The sequence below is a fragment of the Falco rusticolus genome, chromosome 17 (assembly GCF_015220075.1).
Source record: "Falco rusticolus isolate bFalRus1 chromosome 17, bFalRus1.pri, whole genome shotgun sequence".
In the NCBI taxonomy this organism is placed as follows: Eukaryota; Metazoa; Chordata; class Aves; order Falconiformes; family Falconidae; genus Falco; species Falco rusticolus.
The window spans coordinates 5,309,191-5,334,912 of record NC_051203.1 but is presented as its reverse complement, the minus strand read 5'-3'; the positions used below and the strand labels follow the sequence as shown (position 1 = coordinate 5,334,912).

General features: G+C 50.1%; 1 protein-coding gene across 1 annotated transcript in view; it reads right to left on the bottom strand.

The window, feature by feature from the left end:
* The window catches only part of LOC119158598, a 75,524-nt gene extending 50,094 nt beyond the window's left edge, over positions 1 to 25,430 (bottom strand). The window contains 27 exon segments of the mRNA XM_037410742.1: positions 2,905 to 3,285; positions 6,036 to 6,274; positions 6,777 to 6,965; positions 7,253 to 7,448; positions 8,941 to 8,971; positions 9,392 to 9,549; positions 9,798 to 9,997; positions 10,519 to 10,698; positions 10,987 to 11,175; positions 11,725 to 11,907; positions 12,386 to 12,565; positions 13,061 to 13,240; positions 14,906 to 15,232; positions 16,290 to 16,440; positions 16,631 to 16,800; positions 16,956 to 17,135; positions 17,424 to 17,612; positions 17,955 to 18,137; positions 19,151 to 19,348; positions 19,819 to 20,007; positions 20,569 to 20,751; positions 21,355 to 21,567; positions 21,970 to 22,055; positions 22,602 to 22,701; positions 23,224 to 23,415; positions 23,895 to 24,041; positions 25,199 to 25,430. Of these exon segments, the coding sequence (XP_037266639.1) occupies positions 2,905 to 3,285; positions 6,036 to 6,274; positions 6,777 to 6,965; positions 7,253 to 7,448; positions 8,941 to 8,971; positions 9,392 to 9,549; positions 9,798 to 9,997; positions 10,519 to 10,698; positions 10,987 to 11,175; positions 11,725 to 11,907; positions 12,386 to 12,565; positions 13,061 to 13,240; positions 14,906 to 15,232; positions 16,290 to 16,440; positions 16,631 to 16,800; positions 16,956 to 17,135; positions 17,424 to 17,612; positions 17,955 to 18,137; positions 19,151 to 19,348; positions 19,819 to 20,007; positions 20,569 to 20,751; positions 21,355 to 21,567; positions 21,970 to 22,055; positions 22,602 to 22,701; positions 23,224 to 23,415; positions 23,895 to 23,982 (4,755 nt within the window). The 5' untranslated portion in view covers positions 23,983 to 24,041; positions 25,199 to 25,430.
* Between the last annotated feature and the right edge of the window lie 292 nt (positions 25,431 to 25,722).

Sequence of the window (25,722 nt, the reverse complement as noted above, 5' to 3'; positions counted from 1 at the left end):
AGTAATTTTCAATCTATTTCTTGGAACATTAAAACATCTCACAATTAAAAATATATATTTTGTACATGTAAGGTGGGGCAGACCTGATCGAGCTTATTCTTTGTTATAAAGTGTAAGAGTCCTAACAAGTACAACCATTGCGTGGGGCGCCTCAGGAACAGAACGTGGCGCCCTCCTGCACGCCTCCTGCTTACAGCCCTAATTCTCTTTAAAAGATAACGATATACTTAGATCGGTGGGATCCCATTTCACCGCGTGCCTTGTCTACATCTACAGTGAGATGACGGGAAGAGCAGCACACAACAGTTGTTGTTGCAACTATGCAAGGGAAGTGCAAATGCCACCTGCCAGGGTTTCGTCCACAGGGGGGTCCCTTGGTCATGGTGTCACTGAAGGAGAGCAGCCCCATCACAGATAAACTGCTTCAAAGCTACAGATAAATCTTCCCATGCACTTCCCACCATGCTTCCCATGGGATGTACACACAGCCTGGGGGAAGGAAACACCCAGGCAAAGACTGGGCCAGCTGTAGTTTCAAAGAGAGTTAAGTTTTCTATTAGAAGATTCTTGCTCAGATTTTTGAAAACCCACCCAGTCTGGGGTGAATTTTAGCATTGCACTGCAGAAAGGCCCAAATCAATTCCTTCTTCAAAGCCTCAAGGCTGGTTTCAGGTGTTGTTCCTTTTCCCCCCACCTCATCCCGTGCTCCAGCCTTCTGGCACCGAGGGGCTGGTCTTACAGGACCCAAGTTTTGGGGCAGCGGAGCCAAATTCCTGAAGCACAATGCAAAATGGCATTTCCCACACTTGAGGCTGCATGTCAAGCTGCTGCTTTGACACAATCTCCTTAAGATGTGCCAAGTATGACAAGAGTAAAAGAAAGAAAAGCCAACAGGAAGAGATCTTTAACTCAATCTTCATTCTGACACTAGATAATAGAGCCGAGTAGAAACTTCTAGGCAGAAACAAAGGATGAAGTTTTCCCCTTTCCTTCCATGTTGTATCATCTAGGATGCTTCTAGCCTTCATTTGCTCCTACTGAGGGCACAACATCACCAAATATTTCCTTTAAAGCCTGCAAAACCCTTCTTGGAGCCCTTTTCATACACTGACACCGCTGCCACATCTTTCCTACAGACACTTCCACAAGCGCCCAACCATGCAGCCCCGTTACCCACCTTTAGCCCCACTAGGGAGGTTCTTGGATTCTTTCTTTAGCAGTCCAGTCAAATACCTTGGGCTTTTGGTCCCAGCCACCAGCCTGGCAATGCTAGCAGGTTGGAACAAACCCCACCTTTGAGAAATGATGGCGCAATGGGGAAAATCCCTCCTGGCCACGCTGGACATACACGGGGGCATTTCTGGACCTGGACTTAACCACCAGCCTCATCACGTTCATGTTACAGCCCTGGGCTGTGCAGATTCACGAACAAAACCCACCACACCACAGGAGTGACAATTTTTCTGCTGTTGACCCAAGAGACGTGGCTCAGGGATGGGGGAGTCCAGCTTGACCCTGACACCAGAGAAGTGCTTTTCACCAGCCTCCAGCTGGGTAGCGAGACCCTCTGGTGAGCGTTTTGCCTTTATTGCTTACAATTAAATGCTTCTAGTTCCCTCTCAGACATAGTTTCCAACACAGCTGACACTCACCCTTTCGTTATGGGTAAAATAATCTTTTGCAGCGGGTGGGGAACCTGTTGTAGCAGCACTTCTGCCATGTCCAGCTCCTTCTGGCTGCCCACGACCTCACTGATGTGGAACAAGATCAGCATTAGTGACCTCGCTGTCGGAACGGGGACAGAAGCCCCAGCACTCTGAAGGTTACGTGGTACAAAGGTATCTCTTGCTTTTCAATGTGGCAAAAATTGAGTTAAATGGAACCTGTAGTAGCACGATGGCAAGGAAACAATTGATAAATGAAAATACGTTTCATAAAAAGCAAAGCTTTTGTAAGAGGAGGAGGTCAGTACACTCAAACCCCAGCTTTGAACCAGATGCCCAACCAGTGAAAAATACAAATTATACAGAGAAAAATTATAGAAGAAAAGACTACAACAAAAAAAAAAAAAAAAAAGAATCACTCACTTCCACAAAATGATGCAACTTTGGACCGTTTTAAGTTTTCAAAGCAGCCAGCTTGGGGGAGGATGCCAGAGATCCCCATGTACTTTGGAAGACACATGAATGCTTGGCTGGTCCCACGAGAATAGTAGCTTTGGGTTTTGTACAGAGGTAGAACAAATCTGAAGGCTGAGGTAGCACAATTCCTGGACACTGTTGAGAAACATGGGCGGGGGGGGGGGGGGAAGAAAACTCCAGGTATGGGACTGGGAGTAAGCAGGGAGTCCCATTGACGAGTTCCCCTCGGCTCCAAATGAGCCTCCAGGACTGACCTGGTGTCTTGGAGATGGAAGAAGAATGGGAGAAGGAGATGGTATTTTGGAGTGCCTTTTTATAAAGGCTGAGCTTCATTTCCCAGGTCAAAGCCTTCTTAGATAGCTGGATGCCATTTCCACGGGATCCTGAAAGAATGAAAATCACGGTGTGAAATTCATTAAATGGATTTTTTGATAGAAATGTGATAAGGAGCAAATTCAGTTGGGAAACGTGGGACTTGATTCAATATAGAATCATTTTGACTCACTTTGGGGAACAGGACTCCTTTCCATTTCTTTTGCTCCTTGTTTGACAGATGTCCTTTTCTCTAGGGTGTAAAGAGCAGGTATTGCTAGGAGCACTATGCTTTTCCCGCACAGACGGTTCATTCCTTACTCACTGTAGCAGCACTGCACTTTTTCTTTTTAAAACTGCAGTATGACTTACACCTGACATGTCCTGTACTAAGCAATCATAATATTTTAGGCCGGTGCATACTAAATACTAAAAATAAACATTAAATTCAGATGAAACCACCTTTGCATTCAGGCGCAGCTCCGCTCCAGACACCGTTTGTTTTGTCCACACTCGTGCAACGGATGCTTACATTTCCAACGAGCTGGAAGCCAGACTCACAGCTGTAAGTCACGGTTGTGTTGTAAGCGAATTTTTCTACACCTTCACCATCATGCTTTCCGTTGCTAATTTGAGGAGGTGAAGAGCAGGTAATTACTGCAGGAAAGAAGATCAACATGGGTATTGCTAAAAGTTTCAGTAATAATGAAAATGCAAAATGTTTCCTGGGTCCACCTAGGATTCCTGAAGGCAATAAACTTTCTGGACAACTGAGGACAGGTAAATAGCCCTGCCTTCTGTCTCGATTCTCTCTCTTGTTTCTTAAGTGTTCCTGCTGTCATGTCTTTCTCCCCCTCACTCCAAGGCTCACAGAAAATGAACTTGCCATGCCCTGGCTCATGATCCCTTGAAATCTCACCCCATCATCTCCACTGCAAACTTAAAGTCATGAGAAAATATGTTGATCTTGTGGGAACAAAACTGCTGAAATACAGCACCAGCAGCCAAATGGGTGTTTCTCAGCTGCAGTGTCGGTGACAGATCTGCCACACACCACCAACAAAAACAGGGGTGTGAAGGCAGGTTAGACTAGAGGTCAGGATGCAGGATCTACTGGAGCAAAGTCAAAAGTAAGGTTGGATTAATCTTACGTTTGCAAGTTGGAAGTTTACTCCATTCAACATCATTTCCTTTAAGCTGACACTGGATGAAATGACTCCCATCTAATTTGTACCTAAGTGAAAATAGACATGAAAAGAAAAAAATGTGTAACTAGCCAGGAACTGAAAACAATTTCCCCTCCCGGTACCAGCGTGATCAGCAGCATAGAAAAGGCAGTTTTAAAGCGAGCAGATGTGCAGATACACGCTGGTTAACAGGAGAGCTCCTTCACCTTGCCCTCTGCCAGGATCCTTGTTAATCTGCTTTGATTCTCTCCTTTGCCTCGCTGCAGAGCGCATCTTCCATTGCAAAGGCAGGAGAAGCAGCAGCAGGTGGCTAGCAGCGCACGCACTGGATGCCACGCAGCGCTGAGGCTAGCTGTGGATTCCCACACGGATGCTTGGATCTACTGACCCAGAGACTATTTCTCACTGCCTGCTTCCCGGCAGAGAACGGTGCTGGGCTGCAGGCTGCTGGCACCCGGGTGAGGTGGCAGGTGAGGAGCTCCCTCCTGAGCACACGCAGCATCTCGAAAGGCTGTGGCTCAGCCCCTGCGCTTCGCAGCGATGCTGCGTTACCGAGGCTGGTCAGCTGGATCTGCTGAAGTCCCTTGTGCTGGTGGTAGAGGGTGGGGTGCCAGGTGTCCTTCAGTGCCACCTCCTCCCTAGCACGTTGCTTTTGGGTTGTAAGGGTGTAGCTGTGTTGCTAAAGCTTTCCCAGAAAAGCAAGTGCCAGCAGCGTGCTGGCATTACCTTCTCAGCTGCTCTCTGCAAACATTCAAATGCATCCACTACATGCAGCAGGGACCAGCGAGGGGCAAGAGGCAGCTATGTTTCACTAAAATGGTTACATCTTGTTCTGACAGGACTGACACCTTCCCCAATCTCTGAATTACACCCTCCTGTTCAAAAAAAAAATCATCATTTGGACATGATTGATAGTATCCAATCCTGCTTAGATAGGTAACATTATCCCTCCACCCTGATGTATATCTCCAAAAATTAGCTGAAGGCCAAAAGGGTGGGACATGCTGTCATTTCCCTAAAGTCCATCCTAAGGGAACATCTGGAGAAAAAAAAACCTCTGTTATGTTTGAACAGCTGTGAAGACTGGCAGAACAAGGCAGATGATGCCAGTCAGTTCCTGCTCGGGAGGGAGGAACACTAGCTGGAGTTACAAGAGTTTAATTTTGCAGGTCAGTCCACTGCATATTGGAAGCAGGCAGAAGGCATGAGTCAGCTCACTGAGATGGAAAGTGTGCTTCAGTGCCCTTTTCCAGCTGAACATCACTGAATTTAAAAAAATCCACCATAAAGCCTTATTATTTAATATATCTCAAATATGTTAAGATGAAGCATTTTAAGTAACTTGTTTTGAAGTCTATCGTTGCAAACTGACTGTACAACCAGCCCTGCTGGGATATATACCCTGGGGCAGTTCAGTTTCCTTTGGGCGACTCCTGAAGGAAAAAGCAGCCATAAACTCAGACTCTAGTCCCTTCCCTCCAGCTGTGTCTTATTCCTTCCCAGCCCAAAGCTGTAATTCAAGTACGAAAAGCAGCCACACGCTCTGCAGTCAGAGCAACGCTGTAGGAGTGGTATACTGTGAAATAGCAGCCCAGCCTGTGCCCACAAGCTCGTTGCACTGGATCGCAGTCTGTATTCCAGCAGCAGCAGCGGTGTACCGGAGCTGGGGGCATGCCCCGCCACTCACCCGTCCTCGCAAAACACCTTCACTCTTGCACCAAACTGCAAATCTGTAAGAACGACCATCCTGCCCGCGGGCAGCGCTCCCGGGTCACCGCAGGATCTCCCTGCCAGGGAACGAGACCAGCATTAGCAGAACACATGGGGATGGAGAAATAAAAAAGTCTAAATAAGGGACAGGCTTAGAGGGTTGTACCCAAAGGTACCAAAGCGTCTTACTCCACGCGTGTCACAATGGAGCTGGCAGGAGCCAGAATCGGCCGCAGGTGAAGGTGTGGGTCCCTGTAAGTGCTCCCCAGCAGTAAGCACCTCGCAGGAGGGCAGAGGGGAACAGTTGCAGATTTTTCCATCTCAATAGATTGGCAGTAACCTGACTGTGAAAAATGTATTGCTGCCACATCATCTTACATATGGATCCTACAATCCATATTCCATGGATTTCACCAAGATACATGCTTTGTCTTCATTTTGAAGCTCAGCACTAGAATTGAAAACTGCCATTTGTCCTGTGCATATGCTGTGTCCAGACTCAAACATACTGCCTAACCTGAAAATCCAAACAAATCTGTTTATGCCAGCGGCAAACAAGGAACATTATTGATACTGCTGCTGTTCAGTCTTATATCCAAGAAATATCCACCTTATTTTGTACTGAGCATGTAGCTGTTGGGAAGACAACCAGGCTGCATTTCAGCACGTGGGCTGGAGCAGCTACCTGACCTGCTTTTTGGCAAGCGGAGAGAGCAAAGCCGAGATACTCACTCCTGCACAGCTCAGCAGCTTCGGACCATGTCAGGTTTTCAAGGCAAGTGCTGGTGGGGGAGCTTTCCGAGGTGTTCTCGTAGCCAGGGCGGCAGACGTAGCTCACGTTGGTCCCAACGGGAAAGAAATTAATCCTCGCGTCCGTCTTGGACAGAGCAGCAAACCGCAACCTTGTCGGGGCACCACAGCTCCCTGGAAGTCAAGAAAAGTGGGTCTAGAAGAGCCGCCCGCCGGGAGGCATGCAAAATAAACCTCACAATCACAGAAATGCTCTCGCTACAGCGCTTTTGGAAAGCTCCTCACGTTCATCACAAATTACTTCTGTTTTCTTACCAGGCTGCTACTCTGCCAAATGCATCTTTGGCAAAGTGCAGGTGATGATGCATTAACCGTGTGGGCAAAGCTCTTAGTAGGAAATCAGAAGCTGCATGCGTGTGCGGTGGGGCATTGCATGCTGCAGCTTCCACAGCTCCTGCCAGCCCGGGGTCGGGAGGCATGGAAGCATCCTGGGCTCCGTCCAACTGAGCCCCTTGCCGACAGGCACGGACCCTGCACCCCTCAGCAGCTCTGACGAGCAGCCGCCAAGGGAAGCGGGTTCGTACGGTGTCAGGAGGGGCCATTGCAGAGCAGCCACCGTAAGGGACAGAAATTTTACAGGCAAGGGAGCTGTGCTTCAGAGAAAGGAGGTATTTACGGCTGCAGGGCTCGGACAGTCTTGACCAGCGTGAACCGGGCAGGCACTTCACCGTGTCCACCTTCCCGGGGATTTTGATGGCGCCTTCGATGCACATGTACATCACCGTGGATCCAACGGGGAAGATGCTGGTGGGCTCGTCGCTGGATGGTCTGGAGTAGGTCATGTGAGGTGGGGGCCCACAGTCACCTGTGACAGGAGAAGATGTCCTTGAGTGAGGACCCCATCCCCTGGCTCCTTCACCAGCCCCAGTGAGCATCCCAGGAGGGTGGCTGGGCTGGCCCAGCCTTCCCCTCTGGGCAAAGACACCGAGCAGAGCTGCATCCATGAGAGCATCAAGCGATGGGTGTCCAGGCTTGAGGGAGGAGGGTGGTATCACCCCACCAGCCCCCAAGAGCAAAGTGAGAATCAAGCAGGTCTCGCTGGTCCCCAACCTGACCCTCCCCCCGGCCCCCATCCCATGCCCCTGTACTCACCGTGAGCCACAGGCATGCCTAGGAGCCCCAGCAAGGCCAGGAACATCACGGGGTGACCAGACCCCCGTGCCCTGGCGGGTGCCCCGCAGCTTGGAGTGCCTGGGTGCTTCCCCTGTCCTGGTCCTCCAGGCTTCATTGCTGCAGTTGCTGTGCTCTTCTGTGGAGCACCATTGGCTCCAGGGGACTGTTTCTGAAGCTGGGAGGAGATGCAGCAGACTCAGCCAAACTTTGGAAATTGGAAATCTTTCCAGAACCATGGAGCTGAAACCGCCAGTGGGGACACTGAGAGCAGCCGGGGTGGGGGACAACTGTCATCCCTATGCTCAGGTAAAGCCTCCCAGTCCTCCTGCCCAACTATAAGGGATGGGGGAGTAACTCAACCCTTTTATTTGACCCGAGGTGGGCAGTGAGCACTGCCTAGCACAGTTTTACCAAAACCATATGCTACCAGAGCAGAAAAGACTCCCACTCAGCCCCAGGACGTATCCAGGATAGGAAAATGCCTACTCATTTGCTGGCAGGTAATGCAAACAGTTTTTCCACAAGCAGAATTAGCGAAACAAAAGCTAATAGTATTTTCCTTATTGCTTGTTAATTTTTTCTGGATTGCCTGATTTATTTGTAATTAGGAATGGGTGTGAGTGTGAGCCAGTACATCTGTGTACTGACTAATGCTCTGAAATATCCCGGCTGACATCAGTCAGGACTACTAATGCACGCTCCTTGGTACATGTGGGACGTAACACCCAGCTCTTATTCATGCTTATGGGTTTCGAGCCTGGCACAGGGAGATAAGGCACTTTCTGTTTGCAGCCCCAGGTGAGCTCAACGCGGAGGGAAGCGAGGTGCCACACCAGGAAGGTGCAGCCCTGCTCTCCTCGTGGTGCAGGGAGGACAGGAGTGGGTCGGAGCGCCTCTCATTGCAGAGATCCTCACCAGGTTGTGGTGAAACACAGGATGTGTTACCAAAGCATCTTTCTGCGTGAAGATGGGAGACACAATCTCTTCCTTGGGTGTGGTGCTTTAGGTTCTAGTAACATTTAAAGCAACTCTAACAACTCATAACACCAAGCATCTGGCAATGATACACTGCTGTAAATCACTCGTGCAGGAGGTGAATGCTCTCCCTTTTCCCACGGAGCCCAGGCACCAGCAGCTCCCTGAGCACCCTGAGGACCAGCCCAGGCTGCTGGGACTCAGCTCTCCATCAGAACCATCATTGGAACTGGAAATCTGCCTAATTTACAGCCAACATGACAGATTAAGAGATAACCCAGGTTATACCTCCATCTTTATTGTAATCCTGCAGGGAAGGGCTGCACCACAGGGTGACATAAACTGATCATCATTTATTAAGCAATAAGAATAATCTTTGCCCTCTGATTCTGTACACTTAAACATACAACATCTACTCTTAGCATTTGCTTGCCAGAAATAGGGACGTGGAAGATGACACCAAGAGAGATTGCTGAGCCAGAAACCTGTTGCCTCTTTTGAATCCAGGGATTAAAAAAAAAAAATGGTAATAGAAGCCTTTACAAATGCACTTCTTCTATGTAACCACCCTTAACCAGATGAAGAGCAATCACGAGCTAGATTACAGGAAATCCCATAGCTAAATGCTCACTTCACTACTATTTCTAGATAGAAAAAAATCTGCTAATGCTATGACAGGCTGAGTTCAGTACCGGCAGAGGGTGCAGCATGTGTGCAAACCACCTGCCGGAAGATTACAGCAAAAGCACCTTCAGACAGAACCGCTGGACATGTGTCTCAGCTAGAAGTTTACTTGTACGGACGTCAGTGCCCCTTCCCTCGGCTTAGCATGGTTTGTGCAGTGACTCGGAGAAGCTCTATTTAATCTCTTACTGTGCTTCCTAATACATAATGTGAAACAATACATTTGTTAAATAGCGAATCAGGCTTGTCAGATTCAAGGAAAAGAGCAAAGAGCCCTCTATGCTCTAGCATCCAGCACGGCAAAAGCAGTCTCCCAAACACTGGTTATTGTTCCTCTGGCTATAGGCATGCAAGCATGAACCGTAAACTCACCGAGAACCTTCTTATAGATATTGCAACTACACAAACTGCATGTTCATCAAAGGAAAAGTGATCGTTACGGTGTGTTACAGGACTCACTCGTCCAGGCCTTCTAGTTCCACCTTCAGCTTTTTAATCTCCAGGAAGAGTTTTTGTATTTCCAGCAGGGTTTTCACTTCTGCTATAGGCACACCACATTCAAAGACTGTTTTAATATGATTAATCTCTTCGCACACATCAGCATCACCTTCTTTCTTCTGTTAAAAAACAAAACAAAACAAACCCCAGAAAAAGGCATGTAAGGTTGCACTGCAGCAGGTGGAGAGCCACCCACTCCTCAGCTTTGAGTCCGATCTGCCCCACTCGCCATGCACTGCCCCCAACACAGACTGCATCCCTCATCGGTACCCCAAAGCAGAAGCTTTTAAAAAGTTTAAGCAGTTATTTTTCTTATTAGAAGTCAGACAACATCCATCCAGGTACTCAGCTAGACTATGGTACTTACACACTTGGGCAATGGTGTCCAGTTGCCATCCGGCAAGCATGTGGCTGTCCTGGAGCCATCTAAAGACACGTCTCCATCGTCTGAAAAGTGGTACCCATCAAGGCATTCAAAAGTAACTGTCGCATTTGGTTGGTACCACATTTTAGTATCCGAAGGGCTTTTCAGCTTTCCATTAGCCACTTGTGGTTGTGGACACAGAACTGAAAGGAAAACCCAGAGCAGAAGGCAGCTCAGCAAGCGGGTCAGCATGATGGAGGGAGAAAAACCTACCAAGTTTGTGAAAAATGAGCCAGTGCAGGTGAACTTTAGTCTGGGGAGCTGTGAAACCAAACACTAAAGCAAAGTTACTTCCCCAAGCCCTTCAAGAGGGGAGGGTGAAGGTCAGAGCAGCCTCTGAGAGGTGTTACACACTTGCTGTTTTCTGAGAGCATCTCGGTTCAGACATCCATTCGTAAGAGTCTGCGGAACCAACACTTGTCAGTAAGAACGTGTGCTGAAGAGTAACGATGGTGTCTCCTGACCTGTCTGCGAGCCTCCTTTACACGGCACCATCGAGAAAAATTCAGCTATTCCCTAGTAAGCATCAGCTTTGGAAGTTTTTTCTTCTACAAAGAGGGGAAGGCACTAAGGGAGCCCCAAGGACAGACAGCTACACAGTGCTGCACCCCAACCTCCCTGCACCGTCACAGGGCCGCCGACTGTGCCCGGGGCTGGCACCCACCTGGCTGGCAGGTGGGCAGGGGGGGGTGCCAGGCGCCGTCGGCCAGGCACCGGCTCTCAGCATCACCGTGCAGCATGAAGCCTTCGTCACAGGAGAACCGCACGGCCGCCCCGTAGGGAAACGTGAACCTCTGTGGCGTCATCCTTCCCCTCTCGACTGCGGGCTTGGGGCACCGGACCACTGCGGGAAGAGAGCGGAGCTGGGAGCGCTGCCTTTGCCTGCTGCCCTTCCCAGGGACAACGGCAGCCAGGGCAGGCGGGGCAGAGCCGCTCCGCTGACCGGCCGGTGGCCATCAGCCCAGCAGAGCCGCGCTCTCCTGTTTCCACAGGGATCAGCCCCGGTCCGGAGCTGTCGAGCCAAAGCAGCGGGATCTCCCAGCAGCCCCGCTCGCTTTTCATCTCGCGTCGAGCGCTAATATTGCACCCAGGTCCTCCTCCAGTCTGAGCCCGTACGGGAGAAATGCCTCACCCCTGCACTCCGGGGCAGGTCCGCTCCACGCCAGGGTCACCCCGTCGTCGGAGGTGCAGTAGATGGAGTCGTCCCCGATGAGGGACAGACCCTCCGCGCAGCTGTACTTGACTTCTAAGCCGTAGGGGAACTGCTCCTTTCTCAAGCCCGAGTGCTGCCCGTTGGTGACTTTTGGAGGCGGACCACAAACTATGACAGAACAGAGAGAGGAAAAATTAAGATTTTCTTCGTTCAGTCAGAGGGATGGTAGTGCAGGGATATAACAGAAGCCAGTTCCCAACGTTTATACTTAAGGCTGCTCTCCTCAAAAGTCCTCCTCACTGTTCCCAGTTCCCAGACTGGCCCAGCTAACCACAGCGACCTGCCGGCACAGCACGGCCAGTACTGCCACATGTGCCTCCATCCCCTCCCATCAGCCCTTCCCTTCTCCCCTCCTCTTTTCCATGAGAACTGACCCTGCTTATAAACAGGGTCAGGGAATTGTGGGTCTCATAACCCCCTTGAACAGTCCTCTGAGAAAGGGCTGCAAGTCCCATTACTCAACACATGTAACCAATTTCAGTTCCGATAGAAGATGAAAACATCAAAGCGGTTCAATGCTGTCACTTGGACCCCTTCTCTTCCCACCACCTTCTCTGAGAAGTGATGCTCAGGTTATGCAGTTTTCTTCCTGCTCTTCCTACCCGCTGCAGAGATGCAAGTCCCAGCACCCGCCGTGCCCACGCCGTTCACACTCACCGCTGTCGCAGTACGGCACCGGCGGTCTCCACGTCCCGTCGGACCAGCACTGGACCCTCTGGCTGCCCCTTAGCACGTAGCCAGGCTCGCACTGAAATTCTGCCTGGTGCCCAAAGGTGTATTCGGCTTTCCTGGGGGTGATCTCTCTCCCGTGCTGGATTGCCGGGCTGGGACACTGCACCTCTGAGGAACACCAACATCAGAAAGAGCTTCTGCGGTTTGGGTCAGAAGGGGAGAGCAGGAGACAGTCACACAGCGAGTGTTTTCCCACCGTGGTGGCTTGCTGACCCAGAAAACTTGCCAGGCTGCCTGTTAATGCTGACAGACAACTCTAACCAGACCTGGCACACTGAGGGATGGTAATTATGTGATAACAACCATTTATTTTGGAAGGCAGAATGAGCCAAGCCCTGTGATTAGCTATGAACTGTGCTGAAGCGATGGTATGTTACTGGCTGCATTGCTGCACCATTGTTTGAACAGATAAATCATCAATGTGAGTTGCAGCTGTTTCCTTTCACCCTCGCTACCCTTCGAACAGCAAAATTATTATTAGTGAGAGCCAAAGCACTGCTCAACACGGTCCTCGTGGCAAGCAGCACTATCTCCACATCATTAAATTCGTGCTTTGTTGGCAAAGCCAAGGAAATGGCAGACTTACTCTGGCAGAGCTTTGGGATTACGGACCATGTGAAATTTTTAAGACAAGTCGTTATCGGAGATACTTCGGGGAGCAAAGTGTACCCGGATCTGCAGAAGTAGGTCACGATTGTTCCAACTGGAAACTCGCGCTGAGGGTTTCGGTCCGCGTGGTCAACAGCCGGAGGGTAGGGACAGTGACCTGGTGCCAGAGCAGGGGACAACACGGACCCTCAGAGCTGGAAGATCTTCCCCAGAGACTCACTGGGGATGAAGCTGAGCCTCTGGGGGAGCCCAGCCTGCCCCCTGGGCAAGGATAGAAACCCCAGCAAGCAGCAAGGGAGAGCAGCGACCCTGAGCATCACTGTGGGATGTGGCGAGGGTAAACTGAAATGGAAAAAAATAACGGTGATGAATTCACCAAAGGATGCGGTGAATCTAACAAGTCTTTATTCCCATATGCTTTAGCATCTCGATGGGTGGACCATGCAGTAAGGTGGGACAGCCCCACCAGGACAGCCCGGCCATGTCACCCAGGGGCAAAGAAAGAGCAGAGGGGAATGCTGCCACCAAAGAGCTCACTGGGGTGCCCACCCTTCAGCCCCTCTCCTGCAAACACTGCCCATGCTTCTAGAAAAATACCAGCAGCCAATTATACCTGGGAGAGAAGGTGAGGAGAAGAGAGATCTGTACATACCGAGGGTGCAGGCGGGCACCCGTGGATGCCATCTGCCACTGCTCAGGCATCGCACAGCCGTGGTGCCACCGACGGGGACATAGCCTGCATCACACTTGAGTGTGGCTGTGCTGCCGTAGGTGAAATTCTGTGCAGGTTTCAGCTGTCCGTGCGTGATATCTGGGACGGGACACTGAACCTCTGTGGATCACCAAAAAACAGGGCTTTGCAGGGGTATTCTTACCGAGCATAGCTACAGTGGCCAGTGCTCACTGCACCTCTAGTAAGAGAAGACGAATCAGTTTAACAACTGCAGCAGTGAAGGCAGAGAGATTAGGGGCAATAAGCATGCTTGAGCAGGCGTCATCAGTGCGACTCAAAGCATGTAGCGCTTCCATTGCACACAATCCAACGCTGTTTCTGCCCTTTCCTACTAGCAGTGGCTCCAGCAGGTCACAGTATGACTTACCTGCACACCCAGGGATGGAGTCACACCAGGGTGCTGGCAGCTCACTGTCAGCTTCGCAATATTCCCCAACTAAATAACCTCTGCCACACACGCACATCGCTAGTGTCCCAAGAAAAGCTTCTTTGTTCAGCTACATTATCTCCCAGGAGAATTATTTTGGGGTTGGTCACAAAGTGCAATAATAAATTAAACTAAAAGTAGCTGCAGCTGGGATTCCCCGTGCTTGCAATGGGTGCTGGCAGGTCACCAGGACACGGTGCGCCTCTGTTAAAAACATACCTGGTTCACACCATGGGACAGCAGCACCCACCCCACGCGCTGCCACGCCGGCATCGTGCCGGGGCAGTGCTGACAACGCTGCCTTTGATACCAACACCCATGGAAAGACCATCTCTGTACTCAGATCTATCTTCTCCAGGCTCCAGCTTAGGTATTGGCACCCCTGTTGGTAATGCTTGGATTTGGACTGAGAAGCACCGTGAATTTAAAAAAAATAATTAAATATTTAAAATAAAATTAAAAAAATAAAAATAATAAAGATAAAAAGAAAAATATAAATACAAAAATTTAAAAGGAACTGAAAAAAAAAAGGGTTTAAAGGCAGTGCTAGCAGCTGGGGGCAGCAGATGCCTTGCAGGGACGCGCTGGGGTTGCTATGCATGCTGGAGAAGGTTCTCAAAAGGCCTGTTTTTAAAGGAACTGTCAATGTTCAGGCAGAAACTGAGTTATTCCTCTTCCTAGAGACATAATCAGCAAACCCCCACTCCTCCTCTACTGAAGCCAGCCTGCGGGATGTATGACCAGCTGCCTTCAGCATGTCTGTAGGCTGCCTCAGGGCTCAAGCAATGACCTTGGTCCTGATACCACTCAAACTGCTAACTATAGCCCCCGTAATTAAATCATAAAACCTATTACCTGTCTAATTGACTCTCCCCATCTTACAGTAAGGTCATCCTCTGACCCTGGGAACATCTCAGCTACCGCATGGATGATGGAGGCAAAGGGTGCTGCGCTCCCTGCGCCCAGGTTCTGAACTCCATCCAGACCAGGAGAAATTCTGCAGACGCCGGACCTGGCCCCGGGCTGTCCCGGGGATGAGCTCGAGCCTCTGAGCCAGCTGTACTTAACACGGGTCCCAGGGGTATCCCTACTCCAATTTAAGAATTTTGGAAAGCACTGGGAATTCTGGGTGGCTCTTTGCGAGAAGTGCAGCTAGAGAGGAGAAATGGGCAGCTAGCAGCATCCTTACCAGGACATCAGGCACAAAAAGGGTAGCAGTGACCCCAGCCAGAGGAAGGTCTGCCGCTGGATTTTACTAACCTGGTTATTACATACATGACCCATAAGCAAAGCTGAGCCACAGAAGCAAGGAAAGCAAGCAGGGGAACGGCACTCACCGAGACTCCCAGACGGCTGCAGCACAAGCACCAGCACTGCCAGGAGCTGCCCTGGCCGGTGCAGAAACGCTGGCATGGTGCTGGGAGCTGCCGGGTCAGCGCCGTGGGAAGGACAGCTACCCCCAGCCGAAAGCCTGCCAGGGAAGGGGAAGCAGCTATGGGAAGTTGGGGACAGGCCAGACGAGCCACGCCACCGCTGTAACCCCCAGCCCTCCTGACCTGCCCAAGGCGAGGGCTGCCCTCCCTGAGCTCTCCAGTAAGGATGCGCCACGGAAGGGCACGCTGCTCTGCTCTGCTTCTTCCCCAGTGGGGACAGTGGGAACAAAGCTATTTTACAGCTAGAACCACTCTGCAGCACCCTGGCCTCATTTCTGAGGCCCAGGGAGCTGCTGGTCGGTGCGCTGGGCAGTGCTGCCCATTTACTTTGCCTCTTCACCCCAGGGGCAGGCAGGGTGGGGGGGGACAGGCAGCTGTGCAACCCCCCCTACACCCCTGCACTGCACTCAGGGAATAGCAGCCCTCCCTGCCTAATGGAGCAATGGTTATTGAAGCGCCTCTTTCCTTTAAAATAGATAGGCTAGGGTTACTAAAAGCCAGACACAGCTGTCTTTACAATTGCAGCTTTATTATAATCTGGTGGTGAAGGAGTACTGAGCACACATCTTGTGATCAGACAACAGAGCACTTCCCCTTTTACTAGATGTTGCAGGAAAAGGGAAAAAAAAAAAAAAGGCCATTCCTTTCTTTGCACTTTTCTTTCCAACAACCACTCTTGGTGCACACCCAGAGATGCACAGGTGGCACCACCGTAGCCTCAGGCACACCTGTCCTGCTCGGATGGAAACCTGGCATTTTCCATTTGCTAGAAGACAGGCTTTGGCATTTTCTTCATTGTGCGTGCTCTAAAGGTCACAGCTAGTTAGGCAGTTAAGTGCTTGTTCACAGTAATGAATGCAATGGATATGAGCAGGGCAGTGGGCTATACTGGCTTGCAGCTGAAGGGGTGCAGCAGCTGTGGGGCAAACACAGGCTGGTGGCTCTCAGCAGGTTCATGTACAGTGCCTGCTCAGCCCTGACAAAAATTTACTTCTCACTCACTTCCTTTCTAATTGCGCACTCATCAGTATAACAAACATACCTAAATGTAAAGCTTTAAAATGTATAAAGTGATGTCCAAACCTACCCCACCGAGCTCTAACAGAATGAGCCAGAAGTCACTTTCTGACTCCCCAATACGACCAACTGGTCCTTGACTGATTGGTAGATTTGTTCTGGCTACTTAAGTATTAGCACAAACAGCAAAGTCATAAAGAGACCCTCAGTCAGCACGATTATTCAACATGCAAAGAAGACTGTTCGTATGAGACCAGTGACAACAGTCAGCCATATACTGGGGTTTTTAGCTCCTTCTCAAGTTTCTGGATCTCCAGGTGCAGTTTCTGCACTTCCAGCAGAGTTTTCAGTTCTGTCAGAGGAACTCCACACTCGAAAGCCTCCCTATTTCGAAGAATCTTCTCACATGTATCACGCTTTTTCTTTAAGAAAACAAAGAGAGAGGGCATGAGACTGCTGCAGGGACCTATGTGTGGAGCATCCCCCTCCTCCTGCAGCCCCCCAGCCAGCCCAGCCCTACCATAACGAAGCATCCACGTTCCTGAAGTCGGACCAGCGCTATTCCAGGCTAGAGACGGGACAAGATACAGACAGAACCTGCGTGGTACTTACACATGTGGGCTTTGGCGTCCAAGTGCCATTAGCTGAGCAGGTGATTTCTGAATTCCTTACAAGGCGGCCATCAACTCTGCAGTAGAAGGACAGCGTTTCATTCACCTCGTACCATTGTTTTCGAGTATACATCACTAGGTTATCCTGTCCTGAGGGTTGGTAACATCGAACTGAAAGGAAAAATGCATGCCAAACAATAACATAAGGGGAGGAGACGGAGGAGAAAATGCCCTGCAAATCCCACCCGTTGCTGGTGATTCAAAGGAGCAGCACCCCTGGCCTGTGCAGACCAGCTGCAGGGCATCAGCCCGGGGCTGGCACGCACCTGGCTGGCAGGTGGGCAGGGGGGGGTGCCAGGCGCCGTCGGCCAGGCACCGGCTCTCAGCATCACCGTGCAGCATGAAGCCTTCGTCACAGGAGAACCGCACGGCCGCCCCGTAGGGAAACGTGAACCTCTGCGGCGTCATCCTTCCCCTCTCGACTGCGGGCTTGGGGCACCGGACCACTGCGGGAAGAGAGCGGAGCTGGGAGCGCTGCCTTTGCCTGCTGCCCTTCCCAGGGACAACGGCAGCCAGGGCAGGCGGGGCAGAGCCGCTCCGCTGACCGGCCGGTGGCCATCAGCCCAGCAGAGCCGCGCTCTCCTGTTTCCACAGGGATCAGCCCCGGTCCGGAGCTGTCGAGCCAAAGCAGCGGGATCTCCCAGCAGCCCCGCTCGCTTTTCATCTCGCGTCGAGCGCTAATATTGCACCCAGGTCCTCCTCCAGTCTGAGCCCGTACGGGAGAAATGCCTCACCCCTGCACTCCGGGGCAGGTCCGCTCCACGCCAGGGTCACCCCGTCGTCGGAGGTGCAGTAGATGGAGGCGTCCCCGATGAGGGACAGACCCTCCGCGCAGCTGTACGTCACCTCCGTGCCGTAGGGAAACTGCTCCTTTCTCAAGCCTGAGTGCTGCCCGTTGGTGACTTTTGGAGGCGGGTCACAGACTGCAGAAGAAAGGGAATTAATACAAAAAGAAACACATAGTTATCATATTCAGGTGAGAATCGAAATTGCTTCTGGCAAACCAGAACAAGGGTTAACGTCATGTTTGTAGTGTGACAACTTCACACCAATTTGCTGCCTGGCTTCTTGCCTCTTACACCAGCTCAAGGCTCCCACTTCTCGCTCTGCTCCCACCTGGGGCACATTTCCAGAGAGGACACCTGAATGCTTTGAGCCCACCAGCCGGTGATGATCGCCCCGTTTCCCTGAAGGCAGGTCACCTACTGATGCTGTTTCTGAATGCTGATGCCCGAGATTCCCTCTCAGCGCTGAGTCACACACACCTTTATCACAGAACGGTAACGGGGGAGCCCAGCTCTCATCAGCCTGGCACTCGGTCAGGTCCTGGCCCCGAAGGACATAGCCCGAATCACATGCCAGCCTCAGCTGGGTCCCAGTGGTGTAGTCATTTTTGCTTTTGTAAACCTCTCTCGCATGAGCAGTATCTGGCTTTGGACAACGAGGTTCTAGAAACAACAGAAAATAAAGGATATCAGGTATTATCAGAAAGAACTCCAGTGAAGATGCTTTCTATGGAGAAGACAGTTATCAAGAACATCTGAATCCTGGAAAAAAAAAAAAAAGGTGACTGTCACCCAGCTGCAGGTCTCAATCCTTACTTTGTAAGTCTAGAGTGTCTGCTTCTACAAATCAGGTTTCCTGAGGCTGTTGGGAAAGGCACATGCTGCAGAGCTGGCTCCATGCCTGACCGAGCGTCCCCTCAGGGCTCAGCACCCCGCACCGTTATCACCCCAGGGACTGCAGCCCCTGCTTTCCCTGTGCTCGGGAGGCTGCCGAGCACCTCACAGGCTGCGTTAGGGCCAGGACAAGGAATGGTCCCTGCCCTGATGCTGGTGGCTGCCCTGTGAGGTAGAGAAGGCTCTTTCCTCCTGGGCAAGGTTTTCCTGAGCTTTTGGGCTCAGGCCACCTCCAGCAGCTTGCTGACACTGCTGTGGTGCTGAGGTTACTCATTTCAGCAGTATCAGTTATTTATGCTGTTGCATTTTCTTTTGGGAGGGGAAATGCATCGAGAACATCCGCTGCTTCCAAGCCTCATGTCAGCAAACCAGCCCCGCTGCCATCCACAGCACAAACCACATCCCCTTCCAGCTGGGTAAATGTCTCCCAGGCTTTTTAGGAACCTGCTAAAGCCTCTAAACCCTCCCACAACCCAATCCTTTGTATCCCACCTCCCCAGACACCAGCGCAGCCCCCTTGCCAAAGCCCTGTACTTCTCCCACAGCCATCCTTCAGCAATATAGCAATTTGGCGCTCTCGCTGCCTATTTCTTCCAAGTTAACACATCAGGACTAGATCTGGGGATATACGGCTGCGGAGCAAAATTCTCCTTGGCTACTACTACCATCATCTAAGGCCACATGTAGATTTTTCTGCAAATGTCAGCAGACAGCTACGCTGTACAGAGTGACCCAAACCTGCGCTGTCACCAAGTCAAGATGCTTCACCGCTTCTCACCTACCTGGAATGCACTCTGGTACTGCTGGATCCCACTGACCATCACTCGTACACTGAAGCACGACACTTTTACTATGACCTTTGAAAGCATAGCCACTGTTACATATAATTTCCAGTCTGTCTCCATACACATAATTGTCTTTATCTTCCCATACGTGTAAGGGCCTTCCATTCCTGATGTCTGGATTTGGGCAACGGATTCCTGGGAAATGCCAAACATCAGCAAGTGTGAATCCACAGCAAAGCCAGCTGGATGACAACAGAACCATGGTAAACAGAAGGATGAATGCTTTGTAAATCAAAGGTACATCACAACACTAAATCTGCCCCAGCACAGCCCCTGGGCGCTCCTGAGAGATGGGGCATTTGCAAGGCACTCTGCAACTGCAGCCTCCCCTGGGATGGAGCAGGGGGCCCTCCGCACTGCAATGACTTTTCCCACAGGTTCAAGGGATTAGAAAGCAGAGAGGAAACTCTCTGGCTGGGGAATAAATCACGGGAGTTCAAGAGTCACAGCAAGGACCAGAGACGCGCCACGCTGGGCACCCAGAGCATCCCCCTTCTCTCCGTGACCCTGCGATCTGCACAACAGCAGACCACGTATAGTTTCTTCATTCAGGAATAATTTTGCCAAATTGCAAGGGTCAGCAAGCCAAAGGAACGTACACTTACTTTCACAAGCAGGTGGAATTTCAGTCCACGTAAAATCCGGCAGACACTTAACGTGCCGCGTGTTTTCTCCCAGGCTGAACTTGTAGCCCTCCCTGCACTCGTAGGTAACCACAGACCCCGCAGGAAAGAGATTGCCGGCAAGTTTTGCTTTAACAGCATTATACACATCTGGAGGGTCCTCACAGCTGCCTAGAAACAAAATACCAATTTAGGGACCTTGCCAGTGATACATCAGCGAGGCCTATAGTGGTTTTTAATGGAAGAGATTGGATCTGGGTAAAAATTGTGGGCTCACACTGTTCGTTCTGAGATGCACTTAATCGTCTGAGCTCAGTAACGCCGAAAAGTGAATGCAAGGGAGACAAATGAAAACATACGAATCATTTCGGGCTGCATGGTAATTTCCACTGTTGTAATGAGATGTAATTTCTAATAAAGTTTATATTATCTAGGGCTTTACCAATAAACTTTAAAAATATTAAATACAGAAAGGTTAATTTACTCCTTTTGAATTCTACTGAGAAATGCTCACCGGCTTGAACGGGACAAGCCTTTAGTCTCCATGGCCCCAAGTCACAAATTCCTAAAGTCACCTTAGCGCTGCAGTGAGATCAGCAAAAAAAAAAAAAAAAAAAATTAAAAATCCAAAAAGTTAAACCTTGGAGCCATCACTTTCATGACCTACTGCTTTCTTAGATGTGTGGGAATTTCAACGAAGCAAAGCTGCCGGATCAGGCCCGCCACACTTACTGAGCTGGCAGCGCGGCAGCGGAGGGTCCCAGAGGCCATTCTCTTTGCACATGGATGCATCGCTGCCGTTAATGGTGTAGCGGAAGTTACAGTCGAACACGACGGTGTCTCTGAAGGTGTACTCGGGCCGGTACCCGCTCAGAAGCCTCCCGTTCTGCACGCTGGGATGCTCACAGTTAATCACTGCATCAGGGAAACACCATCGCTTAGGAAATCAGCAGTTAGGCTCAAAGAAGGAGATGAAGGTATTAAAAGCATTCTTGGAGCGTAAGATGTGTTCACCCAAAAGGCTGAAAATGACATGACAAGGTAGCGGGCTGATGAGATATTTTTGTATATCTCACGCCATTTTACAGCATTTTTTTATTTCACACTTTTTATTATGGCAAAGCGTAAAAAGAACATAGGGAAAGCAGCAGGTATCACAGCAGCCTTCTGAATTTTTTGCAGGCATCATGTTTTACACAAGCCGGCAGGTAAGATGCATTGTCTGGTCTGCTGACACTAATGCAGTCCCCTTCCCCTGTCCCTGCTGACTTGGTGACAGCGAGCAGTCATGGTCCCTCTGATGGGACCCCCTGGTTCCTGCTACCGCTACCAAACTCAGAGGGTCTCATCTGCAAGAGATGATTCCAGCAACATAAAGGAGACAGATGGCTCCAAGGAAAAAAAGAACCACCTCTAGCAGACGGGGCAGTAGGCAGTGGAGAAGCAGCTACGGCTGGTGCTGCTGCAGTGCCCTGGTGAGCCTGCAAGCACCTTGCCTCGTGCATGGGAGCAGCTCACCTTTGCACTCTGGGGCTGGCTTGTTCCAGACACCATTTAAGTTATCTGTGGTTGTACAGAAGATAGAAGCGTCCCCCACCAGCGAGAAAGGTCTCTCTCCCCTTCTGACACTGTGGCACTGGTAAGTGACGGACGCTCCGTATTCAAAGAGCTCTTTGCCAGCTCCGCTGTGCTTGCCGTTAGCTATTTCTGGAGGGGGTAAACACGGTATTGCTGGGGAAGGGAGGGGGAAACAGTAGAGGGAAGGGAAGAGAGAGAAAGTTTGGAATTAGTTTTGAGCCACAAGTCTGGTATGAAAAAACACGAGGTACCAGAAGGGTCAGAAACTAAGGGCAGGTCTCCAGGGAGCTGCACAGCAGCTCACAGGCAGCAGAGCTCTGACCCAGACACCGAGTGGGTTTGGGATACACCAGTCTTACATGCAGCTGCCTTACTCCCAGACAGTGACTCCATATTTCTGCAGGAATGATGCAGGAAGTAAAACAGAAAGAAAAATATCTTTCCAGATTCCACCATGCATCAAACTGCTGAAATCCTCAGCAGGGGAATGTGACTGCTGCTTTATCCATCCCCTGTAACATTTAAGCAGTAGATCAGTTAGGGAGCTCCACTTACGCTCGCAGATGGGAATATCTCTGTCCCATGTAACAATCTCGTCTTTAAGCACACAGTGGATCTGGGAATTTCCAATCAGTCTGTACCTGTGTGAAATAGGGGAGAGGGAATTACATCAAGACTGAGTTTGTCAAGCGTTACCTATAACATCACCACCAGGATGGTTTTGGCTTCCTTATCATGATGACAACTGATCAGAAATTTGCCATCAGTGTCATTTTATCAATGATAACCTGGCTTTTGACAAAAGCATTTTTAAAAATGAAAAAAACCTTTTTTGTGGTATCTAAGAAAAGAAGTTGACTTCATCAGCCAGCTGTAGCTATCACTACAGCTCTGAGCTGAGTATTCATATTTTTTCTTCAAAATATACCAGAACATTGGGAATGGTTTAGAAAGGGCCAGGAGAGTGAAGCTGAGTTTGAAAGAACTGCCTCAAAGCGTGAGATTAAGAAAACTCAGTCAGTCTTAAAGCTCTCAGAGGAAAGCTTGAGGGAGATTTCAGTCACAGTCCGCAATTACGTGCGCCAGTAAGGCTTCGGACAGCACACACAGGCTTTAATCTAGAGCAAAAAGACTTGAGAAAGGCCGCTGGGAAGAAGAGGACCCATGCCCAAGTGCTCCGAGCTTACCCCATGTTGCAGGTGAAGTTCACTGCTGAACCAAAAGTGAACTTCCCTGTCAGGAGGAGTCTGCCGTTGGCCGGCTCGCCAGGGTAGCTGCACAGCTTTGCTGGGGGACAACAGGACTGCAGTTAGTTCTTATTTCAGTTTCTTGAAGACCCAGGAAAATGCAGCACGAAAGCAGAAGACTCCTCCAACACTGAGCAAGGGCACAGAGCAGAGACCTCTGGATTTCCCCTCCAATCCTAAGTTATTCCACGATACACGATGCTGCTAAGACTTGCATCACGACCCGCAGCCAGCCTTTGTGGTCCGAGTGGCATTTTGCAGTGACAGCCTTTCTTCACAGCTAAAGCACTCTCCTACTGCAAGTCTGAAATCCCTTTTTTTTTTGAACCAAGTGCCTGAGCAGAGCATCTTCTGAGCCAGCAATCAAGCACAGCCAGCATCAAAGCAGATCCCAGCTTTTGCCATCATTGCCAGCACTTTGCAGAACACAACTGGTGCTTCACATCGGGTCACTCATCCCCCACCATCCCATGAGGACACTTTGGGGACTGCTCCAACAAAATGAGCCGACAGCATCAGCAAAGAAAAATCTAAATCAAAAGTCAACCCAAAATATACTCACGTGTACAGAACTCCCTTGATCCGTGCCACATATCGTTCACTCCACAAACAAGGGTGCTTCGGGCATTCAGATTTCTTAAGTAACCTGGACGACAGATGTATTCCACCATGGATTTAAAGGGAAACGAGGTAATGCCACGGTATTCCTCTTTGAGTTCTGCGGATGGGAGACGCGGCGGAGCATTGCAGGCACCTACCGACAGAAACTCCATCAGAAAGGCTATGGGAGGAAGAGCAGTGGGAGATCGGGCCTGATTTACTCTGAAGGTCCAGGTGAGGACACTTCCCTGGCCTTAGAACTCCTTAAAGCTAGAAACAAAGGGAAGCGCAGCCTGTGATGGGATGGCCAAGGCTGGCAGGGACAGGGGAGCTCCTGTTCGCTCCTCACCCCTCAACGAGCAGTTTCTAAAGCTGGTCACAAAGTCCAGATTAACCATTTCCTCTCCCCAGTTAGTATAAATCATCGCACCCTTTTCAGATGGAATAATTTCATGGCCGTTTTACAAAGAAAGGAGAAAAAGACAAAGGAAGATGGATTCTGACCACAAAGATTTATAACATCTTGAAGTGCAAAGGCAATGAGGAAAAGAGAAGGATCCAAGCCTTGTGAACCCCAGGAGAAGGATCCCTGTCGAAGGATCTCAGTTTGTCCCGATGGACTCGTTCACTTACTCTGGACAGCCACTATATGAGCAGCGGTGAGGAATAACCCAAGGACAGCAGCTCGATCCCTCTGCCTCCCCAGCTCCAAAGCCAACATCTTTATTCCTCCCTGGAGATCCCACCAGAGTTACCACATTCTTTTTCTATGCCAAATACCTGTAGAAATAGCAGGGCGGGTGTTTATGCTCAGGATAACCACAGCTCATAGGGACAAGTCCTGTTTCTCCATCCCTAAGCAGTTCCTACAGGTGGGGCTGGGGACCAGCGGGATGCTCTGCAAGTGGAGCAGCTGCTCCGCCGGGTCCGCTTCGGCCGCCGGGACCCAGACCAGGCGCAGCGGAGCTGGACTGCTGCGGCAGAGCTGCCTGTACGTGGGGAAGGCTGGCTCCAGCAGAGCAGACCCAGAGACATCAAAATACAACATAAACAGGACGGAAGACTGTAGATGTTAAGCAATTCCCGTAGGGTGTATTTCACTAGTCTCATTTATTTGCATTTTTGAGAACACAGCTTTGGATCAAAATTTTAAAATAAAATCTAAAAAAGACAAGAAAAGGCAAAAAAAGACTAACAGCTCCACTCAAACCATAATATAAATATTTTGTAGCTTGTCAAGTTTGACTTAACTCTGTATTGCCAGTGCTATGCTCTCCCCAGCCAACCAGCCAAATTACTGTCTGCAGGGCTGTGAATTTATCTATGCCTTCTGGAAAAAGTCCTCTGCAATTTATCTTATGGGTAGAACATTTTTGTTTAGTAACAAATCTCTTGGAAGCAAATTCATAGTCAGATGAAATCCTGCTGGAGTCATCAGTACCGTGCCCTGACTATTAATAAATCACAAGCAGAGAGAGAAAGTTTCTCACCAAAAAGACACACCAGTTTTGTGCAAATAACATTAACTGGAGTAAAGCTCTAAAGCACAGATGTCATTCAGGAGACTGAATTGCTTTACAAAATGGAATTGAGGTGCAATTCTGACTACCCTGGCAGCCCTAGAGCTGAGCAAGGGTCCTCTCTGCCTTTGTTATCCAGGATTATCCTTTATGAGCCTAAACCCTCCCAACCTTCCGTACACTCCAAATGCCTGGCTTCCTCCTGGAGACGAGTCTGTCTTGACGCTTTCTGCCCTGAACTTAACACTCCCCTTGGCTGTTTCATTCCTCTGGCTTACCTTCAACCCTTATCTTACAGCTCTTGGCTTAAATCAATTTAATTTACTCATCTTAGTGCCTGCTAGAGTTGCAAGAATGCTCTGATCCAGTTCCCAAGAGCAACATTGCCCAAAGCTGCACGGCTCGAAGTTGTCTTACCTGGAGGTCTGGCAGCAGGAGATAGAGACCCGGCGTGTTCGGCTCTTACAAGACAAAGCAATGACTGTCCTCAGCCAGTCCCCTCGGTCCAGGCACCGCCGCGCTGAAGGAGGAGCTACCATACGCCTACATGCTCAGATATGGCTCCATGTAGCAAAGTTTGAATTCTGCAGAGACCAGAGTTGTGCCAGTTGACCCATAAATCATTAACTCCTCCTCTGAGCGAGAGGGAAGTAGTTTATTCAACCCATCAAGTGAAATAATCGAAAACCGAATGCAACCCAGGCAGCTGTTGTAATAGTTTGTCTTTTGTGTGGAGCTGCCAACTCTTGTTGAAACCATCCTTGCTGAGCAGGATGCTGCCTGTTCCACCATGCAGCAACAGCAGCCGGCCAGTGCTGGTCCCCAGGGGATGCCCAGGGACATCCTTGAGAAAGCTGCTTCCCCCGGGGCATGTCAACCATGAGCTCATCCCTTCTTACCTCAAAAAGCCTGCGGCCAGTGTTCAAAACATGGTTTCTTCA